We start from the raw sequence: 13,972 nt of genomic DNA, 5'->3' as shown, positions 1-13,972 counted from the left end.
GATCCCATTTGCCATTATGTTGGGACTCTCAACTTTTCATTAGAGATACTGAACTGTTGAAAGTCAAAATGCTATTGCAATGTGGAAGGGGCTCTCAGAGAATTCATTGAGAGACACTGAATTACCTGAGAGTCACAGGGTTATGATAGAGCTCATATAATTAAAGATGGACTTTGATAACTAACTCTGACTTGTGTGTGGTTTGCGCTCATGATTTGGTAAATAGAGGAACATTTCCACGACAATGTAAATAGTGTTTTCCAAGCTGAACATAATACATGTATACTGTATATAAGGCTGTCTGTTTGCATAGCTAGGAATCAAACTCTAGGAACAATCCACTTTACTCTAGGTTGGATGTTCCCCTGGGTTTCACGATGGAACTCCTTACCAATATAATAGATTTGATAAGACTTTCATCTTTATATAAGTGATGATAACTGAGCTAATACAAGTTATGACAACTGAGCTAATACAAGTTATGACAACTGAGCTAATACAAGATCTCATAACTTAGCTAATACAAGTTATGATAACTGAGCTAATATAAGTTATGATAACTGAGCTAATACAAGTTACGACAACTGAGCTAATACAAGTTATGATAACTGAGCTAATACAAGATCTCATAACTTAGCTAATACAAGTTATGATAACTGAGCTAATATAAGTTATGATAACTGAGCTAATACAAGTTACGACAACTGAGCTAATACAAGTTATGATAACTGAGCTAATACAAGTTATGATAACTGAGCTAATACAAGTTATGATAACTGAGCTAATACAAGATCTCATAACTTAGCTAATACAAGTTATGATAACTGAGCTAATACAAGAGCTCATAACTTAGCTAATACAAGTTATGATAACTGAGATAATACAAGTTATGATAACTGAGCTAATACAAGTTATGATAACTGGTATGCCGTAATACAAGATCTCATAACTTAGCTAATACCAGCTATGATAACTGAGCTAATACAAGTTATGATAACTTAGCTAATACCAGCTATGATAACTGAGCTAATACAAGTTATGATAACTTGGGCGGCAGGTAGCCTAGTGGTTAGATCGTTGGGCCAGGAACCGAAAGGTTGCTCAATTGAATCCTCGAGCTGACAAGGTAAAAGTCTGTAGTTCTGTCCGTGAACAAGGCAGTTAACCCGCCATCACTGCCAATAAGAAATTGTTCTTAAAAACCTCTTAAGTGTTGGACCCCTTTTTTTCCATTTTCGCCTAAAATGACAGACCCACATCTAACTGCCTGTAGCTCAGGCACTGATACAAGGATATGCATATTCTTGGTACCATTTGAAAGGAAACACGTTGAAGTTTGTGGAAATGTGAAAGGAATGTAGAAGGATATAACACATTAGATCAGGTAAAAGATAATACAAAGAAAAACCCACCGTTTTTTTGTATTTTTTTGTACCATCATGTTTGAAATGCAAGAGAAACGCCATAATGTATTATTCCAGCCCAGCTTCATTTTAGATTTTGGCCACTAGGTGGCAGCAGTGTATGTGCAAAGTTACAGACTGATCCAATGAATCATTGCATTTCTGTTCAAAATGTTGTATAAAGACTGCCCAAATGTGCCTAATTTGTTGATGAAAAACTTTTCATGTTCAAAACTGTGCACTCTACTCTAACAATAGCATGGTATTCTTTCACTGTAATAGCTACTGTCAATTGGACAGTGCAGTTAGATTAACAAGAATTTAAGCTTTCTGGCAATGTCAGATATGTCTATGTCCTGGGAAATGTTCTTGTTACTTACAACCTCATGCTAATCGCATTAGCCTACGTTAGCTCAACCCACCAATCCTGAAGAAGTTTTAACTGACTTGCCAAGTTAAATAAAGGTCAAATAAAAACTCAGCTAATTCAAGTTGTGATAACTGAGCTAATACAAGTTATGATAACTTTGCCTAACAATGTATTATAACTCAGCTAACAGTACCTTTAGGATAGCAGGCTCCGTTGCGACACTCCTCCGTGGGAGAGCAGGAGTTGTCCACACAGTCCAAGATGTAGTTTCCAGCACAACGACACAGTTTGGAGCAGCCGTCCCCAAAGATGATCTCTCCTGGCTAAAAGGACAGAGACAGGTAGAGAGGAATTATTAACATGTTGTTTTGGCAATATATATATATTTTTTGTCATTTATTTGTGCATTCTGTAAACGTATGCGTGTGTTCCTTGTGTTGCTGGTCATTTTGAAAGTATATTTGTGATGTGCTGAGAGGAGCACTATCAATATCCATGTAAGTGGACATTCTGGACAGTAAAAGTACTGTATCGTATAATATTGTATCATATTGTGTATCACATCGCATATATCGTGTTTCATATATCGATTGGTATGCCGTATGGTATATCACTCACAATAATGTACATCACATTATATTGTGTCATATTCAATCACACAGTACATTCTTAACCACAGACTAACAATCCCAGATGGTCTCGTACCTCATAGTAGTCACCTCCCTCCAGACAGCCACATGTTTCTATGGGGACACAGCGTCTGCCTTTGAACACAAAGCCTGGCTTACAGAAACACGCGCTGATACAGGAGCCAGTGCAGTTGGTGGAGGGTTCCTTACAGCTGGGGATGCAGGCAGGGCCACACTCTATATACTCAGCATTGGGAGGGCATGTCACTATTGGGGGAGAGAGGGAGAGAGAGGGAGGGGGGGGTAAGGGGGTGTATGGGTTGGGGTGGAAGGGAATCAAAGGTTAACAACAGAGCTCATTTGTGACGGTTTCTGATTCTGACCATGAGAATGATAGAGGTGATTGGCTGTTAATCTCACCTGGTGGTTTTGTGGTTGGTGGTTTTGGTGTAGAAGGCTTGGGGGTTGAGGGTTTGGGAGTAGTTGTTCCTGGTGCTGAGGTAGTTGGTCCCGGTGTTGGAGGTTTTGGTGTAGTTGGTGGAGGAGCTGAAATAACCAATGAAAACATTTGAGACACAAAACAATACTTTCAGAAGACCAAATAAACTCCAGAGGCTAGCAGTTTTCAAAGATCAGAAGACATGGTTGTCTATCTTTACACAAGATATTGATCATCTCAGATCATAGATGATTCATTACCTGTGCATTCTGTGATGCATACAGCGTCTATAGCGATGTCTGTCTCAGGGGTCTCACCGTAGAAGCCAACGATCACAAACTGAAACTCAAACACCCTCCGTCAAATCAACATTCAAACAAAAGGAAAACAGGTTTACCAGATAAATACACATTTGTGCTTTGATAACGAAGGGTTGAATATAAGAGCACAAGGCTATTTTTTCTCTCTCAATTTTATCAAATTTGTAACAAATCACTTTTCAGCCTGTTTACCTGCATGTTATCTGAGCCAAGGTAGCGTATCTCTGCAGGCTTCCAACCCTGGCCCTGGTTCCCTGTCAAGGAGAAGATAGGGGAACCGAGGCTTCCTCCTGGAGTGGGAGAGTGAGAGAGAGCTACAGAGAGAGTAGAGGCAGAGAGTGGGTAATCAAAGGTAAGTGGAGCTGCAAGACATCAGCTATCTTACCACTGGTCACATCTATCTTATAGGTAAGTGGAGCTGCAAGACATCAGTTATCTTACCACTGGTCACTGCGTGGACATTGAGCTTCATGGTGGTGGCAGTGCCGTACATGTAGTAATGGAAGGTAAGGTCCAGACAGCCAGAGGAGGAGGTGGTGGGTGGGCTCCACAGCTCTACTTTCTCTCCAGCGACACGAAACAACGAGTCCATCAGCAGATATTGGCCCACTGCGGAGAGAAGAGACCACATGAAAACAAGACAGTACGCGAGTGACCTTTAACATGAGCTGTTGGGTGTCACCATGTATTTTCTCCCAGTAAATAAAAGAAGATTTCGACAACACAGTGTTCAAAGGAAGACCTACAGCCTGGTTTGGAGAAGTCATCGTCAGGACCAGATCCGTCTGTGTCAGTTTGACCAATCCACTGCTCCCAACCAAACAAGTCAGGATGTGATGGTTTACGTGCCTCCCAGCTGCACAGATCATCAGTGGTGTCGAAGTCACAACCAGTCAGACAGGCTGTGGAAATACATGGAATTGATCAGTACAGGTGATATAGTCAAACTGGAACGGGAAGGGGGGTTGAGAGAGGGGGGGGATGAGAGAGAGGGGGAGAGGGAGGGGGGGGGGTAAAGAGCTACATACCTGGACAGTACAGGTGTCTGATATAGTCAAACTGGAAAGGGAAAGAGAGTAAATACCTGGACAGTACAGGTGTCTGATATAGTCAAACTGGAAAGGGAAAGAGAGTAAATACCTGGACAGTACAGGTGTCTGATATAGTCAAACTGGAACGGGAAAGAGAGTAAATACCTGGACAGTACAGGTGTCTGATATAGTCAAACTGGAAAGGGAAAGAGAGTAAATACCTGGACAGTACAGGTGTCTGATATAGTCAAACTGGAAAAGGAAAGAGAGTAAATACCTGGACAGTACAGGTGTCTGATATAGTCAAACTGGAAAGGGAAAGAGAGTAAATACCTGGACAGTACAGGTGTCTGATATAGTCAAACTGGAAAGAGAAAGAGAGTAAATACCTGGACAGTACAGGTGTCTGATATAGTCAAACTGGAACGGGAATGAGAGTAAATACCTGGACAGTACAGGTGTCTGATATAGTCAAACTGGAACGGGAATGAGAGTAAATACCTGGACAGTACAGGTGTCTGATATAGTCAAACTGGAACGGGAATGAGAGTAAATACCTGGACAGTACAGGTGTATGATATAGTCAAACTGGAACGGGAAGGGGGGGAGAGAGGAAGAGAGAGAGAGGGGGGAGAGGGAGGGAGGGAGAGAGGGAGGGAGGGGGAGAGAGAGGGAGGGAGGGGGGGTGAGAGAGGGAGGGAGAGAGGGGGAGGGGGTGAGAGAGGAAGAGAGAGAGGGGGGGTGATGAGAATGAGAGTAAATACATGGAATTGATCAGTACAGGTGTATGATGATATAGTCAAACTGGAAAGGGAAGGGGGGGGGGGTGAGAGATGAAGAGAGAGAGTGGGAGGGGGGGGGTGATGAGAATGAGAGTAAATACCTGGACAAGCTCCCTCACTAATGACAATGTTATCCAGGGCTGAGTCACAAGAAGCAGACAATCCACGCTGTGCCTCAAACACAATCTGTAGACAGAGATAAACACATATAATATGGAGAATGTGTAGTCACCCAAGTCACTGTCATTGACCAATAATTGTCCAATTATATGCCAGGTAGAGAGACAAAACCAGCTAAGCAAGGGCCACAACAAATAAAAAAGTTGAGAGGCCCTGGTGTCAATGTCTCCTTGTCTGTCTGTTTTTCTCTCTCTCACATTCCCTGAGCTGTGATTGTTTTACAACTACCAGTGTCTCGTTAAAGACTTTGCTGTGGAGGACAAGAGAGATGAAAAGTGCTGTAAAGAAATGGCAGAGGACTGTAAAACGGACACAGACGCTTGTGACCCGACTGATCACTCTTTCACTGAAACCAGACACATACAGCACTCAAACATGTGTCTATCCTGAATCTAATTCAAACACACACACACTCACTCACATTTAGGGTCTGTCCTGCTGGTTTGGCCACAGTGACAGCAGCTCCAAGCCAGGAGGGGCTCTGGATCCCAGTCTTCTCCCAGACTTTGTCCTCCGAGGTGGGCCTCTTGGCCAGCACGTGCAGGTGGTTCTGGTTGTCTGAGCCGTACATGTAGTAGTGGAACTGGACACAAATCTGGGTGGAGGTGGAGGAGAGGGCCGGGCTGAGAAGACGAGCCTTCTGCCCGTTGGCCACGTTGTCACACTCATGGTAGATGTAGAACCCATCTGGAGAAATAAAGAAAGAAAAGGAGAGAGAGAGAGAGAGAGAGAGAGAGAGAGAGAAAGAGAGAGCGAGTGAGTGAGAGAGAGAGAAAGAGAGAGCGAGTGAGTGAGAGAGAGAGAAAGAGAGAGAGAGAGAAAGAGAGAGGGTAAGAGAGAGTGAGAGAGAAAGAGAGAGCGAGTGAGTGAGAGAGAGAGAAAGAGAGAGAGATTGATGATGTAGATGGGTGTGGAGATAACAAAGAACCATTGAAGCAATCTTTTCTGTGATGTAAGAGTCATAGTCTAAATGTTGGATATGACTGTGAGTTTCGAGGTGCAGAATAGATACGGCTATTAAAACTCCAGATCCCTCATGGTAGGAGTTGTCTAAAGCAGAAGAAGACTGGCCCCCAAAAGCCACCACAACCTATTTACCTACATGGGTGAAGAAAACATTTACTAACGTCTCTCATCTATGTGATGTATATATATATACACACAGGTGGATGTCCCTAAGAGGACAGGCTACTCACTGCCGTCAGGGTAGTCCCCGGGGGGGCCTGTTCCTGGTGTAGGGGTGGGGCCTCGGTGTCTTGTCCAATCACTGTTGTCGTTGCCGTCCTGCTGGAGCTGACAATAGGGTGCACTTTCCTGGTTAAAGTCACAAGAGGTCAGAATGGCTGTAGGAAAGAGATGGGTGGAGAGAGGGACGGAGAGAGAGGGATGGAGAGAGAGGGATGGAGAGAGAGGGACGGAGAGGGGATGGAGAGAGGGATGGAGAGAGAGGGATGAAGAGAGAGGGGTGGAGAGAGGGACGGAGAGAGAGGGATGGAGAAAGGGATGGAGAGAGAGGGATGAAGAGAGAGGGGTGGATAGAGGGACGGAGAGAGAGGGATGGAGAGAGGGATGGAGAGAGAGGGATGAAGAGAGAGGGGGAGAGAGAGGGATGGAGAGAGAGGGATGGAGAGAGGGATGGAGAGAGAGGGATGAGAGAGGGATGGAGAGAGGGATGGAGAGAGGGATGGAGAGAGGGATGGAGAGAGGGATTGTGAGTGAGAGATGGAGAGAGGGGATGGAGAGAGAGATGGAGAGAGATGGATGGAGAGAGGGATGGAGAGAGAGGGATGAGAGAGGGATGGAGAGAGAGAGATGGAGAGAGGGATGGAGAGAGAGGGATGGAGAGAGGGATGGAGAGAGGGATTGTGAGTGAGGTCCTGAATGTTCTACTCTCAAAAGCACTCAGATCTCTGACGCCGTTGAACATTAAATACAACAAATGCTTGAATGCACTGAATGTATAGAATGCACTGAATGTATAGAATGCACTGAATGTATAGAATGCACTGAATGTATAGAATGTGTGTCAGATCAAATTAAATCACACTTTTTGTCACATGCGCCGAATACAATAAGTGCAGACTTTACCGTGAAATGCTTACTTACAAGCCCTTAACCAACAGTGCAGTTCAAGAAGAAGAACATTTTTACCAAGTAGACTAAAATAAAAAGTAATAATAGAAAGTATCACAATAAGAACAACAATAACGAGGCTATAATGGGGACACGGGTAACAAACAAACAGAGAGTAGCAGCAGTGTACAAAAGGGGGGGGGGTGTCAATGTATTTTTTTTAATGAATTGTTCAGCAGCCTTATGGCTTGGGGGTAGAAGCTGTTGAGGAGCCTTTTGGTCCTAGACTTGGCGCTCCGGTACCACTTGCATGCGGTAGCAGACAAAACAGTCTATAACTTGGGTGACTAGGTCCTGGATGGCAGGAAGCTTGCCCCAGTGATGTACTGGGCCATTCGCACTACCCTCTGTAGTGCCTTACGATCAGATGCAGAGCAGTTGCCATACCAGGTGGTGATGCAACCCGTCAGGCTGCTCTCGATGGTGCAGTTGTAGAACCTTCTGAGGACCTGGGGACCCATGCCAAATATTTTCAGTCTCCTGAGGGGGAAAAGGTTTTTTTCATACACACGACTGTCTTGGTATGTTTGGACCATGATAGTTTGTTGGTGATGTGGACACCAAGGAACTTGAAACTTTCGACTCGCTCCACTACAGTCCCGTCGATGTTAATGGGAGCCTGTTCGGCTCGCCTTTTCCTGTAGTCCACGATCAGCTCCTTAGTCTTGCTCACATTGAGGGAGAGGTTGTTGTCCTGGCACCACACTGCCAGTACTCTGACCTCGTCCCTATAGGCCGTCTCATCGTTGTCGGTGATCAGGCCTAACACTGTTGTGTCGTCAGCAAACTTAATGATGGTATTGGAGTCGTGCTTGGTCACGCAGTCGTGGGTGAACAGGGAATACAGGAGGGGCCTAAGCACACACCCGAGGGGCCCCAGTGTTAAGAATCAGCATGGCAGACGTGTTGTTGCCTACTCTCACCACCTGGGGGCGACCCGTCAGGAAGTCCAGGATCCAGTTGCAGAGGGAGGAGTTTAGTCCCAGTGTCCTTAGCTTAGGGATGAGCTTCGTGGGCACTATGGTATTGAACGATGAGCTGTAGTCAATGAACAGCATTCTCACATAGGTGTTCCTTTTGTCCAGGTGGGAAAGGGTAGTGTGGAGTGCGATTGAGATTGCGTCATCTGTGGATCTGTTGGGGAGGTATGCAAATTGGAGTGGGTCTAGGGTGTCAGGGAGGATGCTGTTGATGTGGGCCATGACCAGCCTTTCAAAGCACTACATGGCTACCGACGTGAGTGCCACGGGGCTGTAATAATTTAGGCAGGTTACATTCGCTTCCTTGGGCACAGGGACTATGGTGGTCTGCTTGAAGCATGTAGGTATTACAGACTCGGCCAGGGAGAGGTTGAAAATGTCAGTGAAGACACTTGACAGTTGGTCCGCACATGCTTTGAGTACATGTCCTGGTAATTTGTCTGGCCCAGCGGCTTTGTGAATGTTGACCTGTTTAAAGGTTTTGTTCACATCAGCTACCGAGAGCGTTATCACACAGTCATCCAGAACAGCTGGTGCTCTCGTGCATGCTTCAGTGTTACTTGCCTCGAAGTGAACATAAAAGGCATTTAGCCTGGTAGGCTCGCGTCACTGGGCAGCTTGCGTCTGGGTTTCCCTTTGTAGTCCGTAATAGTTTTCAAGCCCTGCCACATCCGACGAGTGTCAGAGCTGGTGTAGTAAGATTCAATCTTAATCCTGTATTGAAGCTTTGCTTGTTTGATGGTTTGTCTGAGCGGGATCATAGCGGGATTTCTTATAAGCCTTGAAAGCGGCAGCTCTAGCCTTTAGCTCGATGCGGATGTTGCCTGTTATCCATGGCTTCTGGTTGGGATATGTACATGCAGTCACTGTGGGCCGACGACATCGATGCCCTTATTGATGAAGCCGATGACTGAGGTGGTGTATTTCTCAATGCCATTGGATAAATTCTGGACCATATTCCAGTCTGTGCTAGCAAAACAGCCCTGTAGTGTAGCATCCTCGTCATCTGGCCACTTCCGTATTGAGTGAGTCACTGGTACTTCCTGCTTTAGTTTTTGCTTATAAGCAGGAATCAGGAGGATAGAATTATGGTCAGATTTGCCAAATGGAGGGCGGGGGAGAGCTTCGTGTGCATCTCTGTGTGTGGAGTGAAGGTGGTCTAGGATTTTTTCCCCCCTGGTTACACGTGACATGCTGTTGATGTAATAAGGCAAATATCACTGAGCAATTGGCTGCTCAAATCATCATAGGTAAATGGCATTATATCAAATGTGTTGTCACGTGTTGTCCTCCTCAAGGCTACTATACAGCCAAGGCGACATTGCGTAAACACATTGGCAAAAGACAGCTGACTATCATATCAACAGTAGTTCATTTAGAATCTGTTGATTACCTCTTGCCATATCAACAGTAATGCATTTAGAATGTGTTGATTACCTCTTGCCATATCAACAGTAATGCATTTAGAATCTGTTGATTACCTCTTGCCATATCAACAGTAGTTCATTTAGAATCTGTTGATTACCTCTTGCCATATCAACAGTAGTTCATTTAGAATCTGTTGATTACCTCTTGCCATATCAACAGTAATGCATTTAGAATCTGTTGATTACCTCTTGCCATATCAACAGTAATGCATTTGGAATCTGTTGATTACCTCTTGCCATATCAACAGTAATGCATTTAGAATCTGTTGATTACCTCTTGCCATATCAACAGTAATGCATTTAGAATCTGTTGAGTACCTCTTGCCATATCAACAGTAATGCATTTGGAATCTGTTGATTACCTCTTGCCATATCAACAGTAATGCTTTCAGAATCTGTTGATTACCTCTTGCCATATCAACAGTAGTTCATTTAGAATCTGTTGAGTACCTCTTGCCATATCAACAGTAATACATTTGGAATCTGTTGAGTACCTCTTGCCATATCAACAGTAATGCATTTGGAATCTGTTGATTACCTCTTGCCATATCAACAGTAATGCATTTGGAATCTGTTGATTACCTCTTGCCATATCAACAGTAATGCATTTAGAATCTGTTGATTACCTCTTGCCATATCAACAGTAATGCATTTAGAATCTGTTGATTACCTCTTGCCATATCAACAGTAATGCATTTAGAATCTGTTGATTACCTCTTGCCATATCAACAGTAATGCATTTGGAATCTGTTGATTACCTCTTGCCATATCAACAGTAATGCATTTAGAATATGTTGATTACCTCTTGCCATATCAACAGTAGTTCATTTAGAATCTGTTGATTACCTCTTGCCATATCAACAGTAATGCATTTAGAATCTGTTGATTACCTCTTGCCATATCAACAGTAATGCATTTAGAATCTGTTGATTATCTCTTGCCATATCAACAGTAGTTCATTTAGAATCTGTTGATTACCTCTTGCCATATCAACAGTAATGCATTTAGAATCTGTTGATTACCTCTTGCCATATCAACAGTAATGCATTTAGAATCTGTTGATTACCTCTTGCCATATCAACAGTAATGCATTTAGAATCTGTTGATTACCTCTTGCCATATCAACAGTAATGCATTTAGAATCTGTTGATTACCTCTTGCCATATCAACAGTAATGCATTTAGAATCTGTTGATTACCTCTTGCCATATCAACAGTAATGCATTTAGAATCTGTTGATTACCTCTTGCCATATCAACAGTAATGCATTTAGAATCTGTTGAGTACCTCTTGCCATATCAACAGTAGTTCATTTAGAATCTGTTGATTACCTCTTGCCATATCAACAGTAATGCATTTAGAATCTGTTGATTACCTCTTGCCATATCAACAGTAATGCATTTAGAATCTGTTGATTACCTCTTGCCATATCAACAGTAATGCATTTAGAATCTGTTGATTACCTCTTGCCATATCAACAGTAGTTCATTTAGAATCTGTTGATTACCTCTTGCCATATCAACAGTAATGCATTTAGAATCTGTTGATTACCTCTTGCCATATCAACAGTAATGCATTTAGAATCTGTTGATTACCTCTTGCCATATCAACAGTAATGCATTTAGAATCTGTTGATTACCTCTTGCCATATCAACAGTAATGCATTTAGAATCTGTTGATTACCTCTTGCCATATCAACAGTAATGCATTTAGAATCTGTTGATTACCTCTTGCCATATCAACAGTAATGCATTTAGAATCTGTTGATTACCTCTTGCCATATCAACAGTAATGCATTTGGAATCTGTTGATTATGGAACACCCAGACCCTAAACCAATTACTTATTTTTTTATTTAACCTTTATTTAACTACACAAGTCAGTTTAAGAACACATTCTTACTTACAATGATGGCCTATCCCGGCCAAACCCAGACAACGCTGGGCCAATTGTGCGCCGCCCTATGGGACTCCCAATTGCGGCCAGGATGTGATTGAACCTGGATTTGAACCAGGGACTGTACTGTCGCCTCTTGCACTGAGATGCAGTGCCTTAGACCGCTGCCCTAGACCGTTGCCCCATTTTATGGCCCCCTCTTGCATTGTTTTGTACCATAACTGTGAGAAAGTGTCTGTGTGTTTTTGTGTAGGTTGTGTAGCGATAACCGTCTTTGTGTTGTACAGTATAGGGGAGGAGATGGAGAAAGACCATCATGTTCCCAAGGACATTGTGATGACTGGATCATGTGACTGAACTCACCTGCCGGTTGTATCTATCAGACGCTGTACAGTAGACCCACAGAGTGGGGTTACATGATTTGTATTCAATTAGCCTAACACTAAAACACCTGATTCAACTAATCACCTAATCATCAGTTGAATCACTTGTGGTAGAGCCCATCATAATTTAATCAAGTGTTCTGCTAATATTAACAGCAAGGCAAAAGATGAAAAACCAAATTGTGTTTTGATATGGCAAACTTACCAGCATCTCTCATTGATCTTGCATAGCTGTGTACAAGAAAAAAAAGAGGTAGATTAAATGTGGTTTCCTGTTTGTATAAAATATACTGTCTGGGATCTATCCATATGTTATGTGAAGAATATGAATTCCTATAGAATCCAAAATATCAGCAGAGATTTAAGAAGTAAATTAAATTAAATTAATTATAGACCGTTTAGCTGACAACATCACAAAAACGCTGCAAAAAAATAGCAGCAGGGATGTTTGTCTATACCGTACGAGTGGATGACGTATCATTTCATTTAATTAATGAATTATAACTGACAACGTCACAAAAAAATGATGCACGCGATTCAATGGGGAAGAAGTCCATGTGTTGCTATGATTCTGGATGGTCAGATAGCTGGCAACAATGACACGATGCTGCCATGGGGGGAATCGTAGGTGCTATGATTCTGGATGGTCAGATAGCTGGCAACAATGACACGATGCTGCCATGGGGGGAATCGTAGGTGCTATGATTCTGGATGGTCAGATAGCTGGCAACAATGACACGATGCTGCCATGGGGGGAATCGTAGGTGCTATGATTCTGGATGGTCAGATAGCTGGCAACAATGACACGATGCTGCCATGGGGGAATCGTAGGTGCTATGATTCTGGATGGTCAGATAGCTGGCAACAATGACACGATGCTGCCATGGGGGAATCGTAGGTGCTATGATTCTGGATGGTCAGATAGCTGGCAACAATGACACGATGCTGCCATGGGGGGAATCGTAGGTGCTATGATTCTGGATGGTCAGATAGCTGGCAACAATGACACGATGCTGCCATGGGGGGAATCGTAGGTGGGTCGTTTCTGCTACTTTTATTTTGGTCTTGATACCATGTCTCGTTTTGAGTTACTTTGACTGATGTCATGTCTCTGCTAATATGGATAAAAAAAGATTTGACTAGCTAGCTAAACAACAATTGTTCATGAAGTTGCTTTACAATCATTCAGAACAATTACTTGAAAGGATACCAATTTCAGAGCCACATCTGTTTAACCCAGCTCCATCAGAAGAAGATTACAAATACACACATCATCCCTGATAGCGACAAATGTGAGTTCATTAACACTGTCCTTACAATAGTGTGTGTCAAAAAGGCAAATGCAACAAAACCAATTATTCTGTAAAACTTGATTGGTAAAATACTCTAAACGCCTTACAATATCTGATACCTGTAATTCATACTTTACAGTAGAATATTATTATACAATTATAATCAAACATTTCAAATTGACCAAACTCATTTGATTACTCAACCAATCAAGTCCAATGAATTCAACAAGACGATCACAGATCTTGAGTCAAATTGAAGCTCAATATTAATATCTCAGAGTCTCTGTAAACTCACCCTTCTTCTGTGGTGGCCAGGGCACTGTACCCACATATCCACAGCAGGACACAAATGCTTTTTAATTTGCCCATGGCTAACTTAAGAGTTAGCGGGCTAGCCATTCAGTTAGCAGGGAATGAGGACAATGAGAGGGATCAGGGCAATGAGAGGGACCCGTACTTTTATAGGTGGGATGAAAGTATAGAACAAGATAGGAGGAGGGAGGGAAAGAAGGGTGAAGGGAGTGGAGTGTATTATAAATGCTATTACCCTATCACTAGCCTACGTCTCAAGATGTGTATGATCTTGCGTTGCACATTGCAAAACCACCAATTCATTGAGTGAATAAGTAACAGTGAGTGATATGGCGTGGGTGTGTTCAGTTTGTGAGTTTTTGTCTGACGCCAGTGTCCAGTTAGAATGGGTGGAGAT

General features: G+C 43.0%; 1 protein-coding gene across 1 annotated transcript in view; it reads right to left on the bottom strand.

The window, feature by feature from the left end:
• The window catches only part of LOC115139040 (IgGFc-binding protein-like), a 116,834-nt gene extending 103,172 nt beyond the window's left edge, over positions 1-13,662 (bottom strand). Inside the window, 12 exon segments of the mRNA XM_065025316.1 lie at positions 1,967-2,096; positions 2,479-2,669; positions 2,823-2,948; positions 3,102-3,180; positions 3,354-3,475; positions 3,603-3,770; positions 3,908-4,063; positions 5,076-5,160; positions 5,576-5,841; positions 6,351-6,497; positions 12,177-12,202; positions 13,559-13,662. Coding sequence (XP_064881388.1) covers positions 1,967-2,096; positions 2,479-2,669; positions 2,823-2,948; positions 3,102-3,180; positions 3,354-3,475; positions 3,603-3,770; positions 3,908-4,063; positions 5,076-5,160; positions 5,576-5,841; positions 6,351-6,497; positions 12,177-12,202; positions 13,559-13,662 — 1,600 coding nt within the window.
• Between the last annotated feature and the right edge of the window lie 310 nt (positions 13,663-13,972).

Source organism: Oncorhynchus nerka, linkage group LG12, assembly GCF_034236695.1.
Source record: "Oncorhynchus nerka isolate Pitt River linkage group LG12, Oner_Uvic_2.0, whole genome shotgun sequence".
NCBI classification, from domain to species: Eukaryota; Metazoa; Chordata; class Actinopteri; order Salmoniformes; family Salmonidae; genus Oncorhynchus; species Oncorhynchus nerka.
The sequence above is the reverse complement of the archived record's forward strand: the minus strand, read 5'-3'. Positions and strand labels throughout refer to the sequence as shown.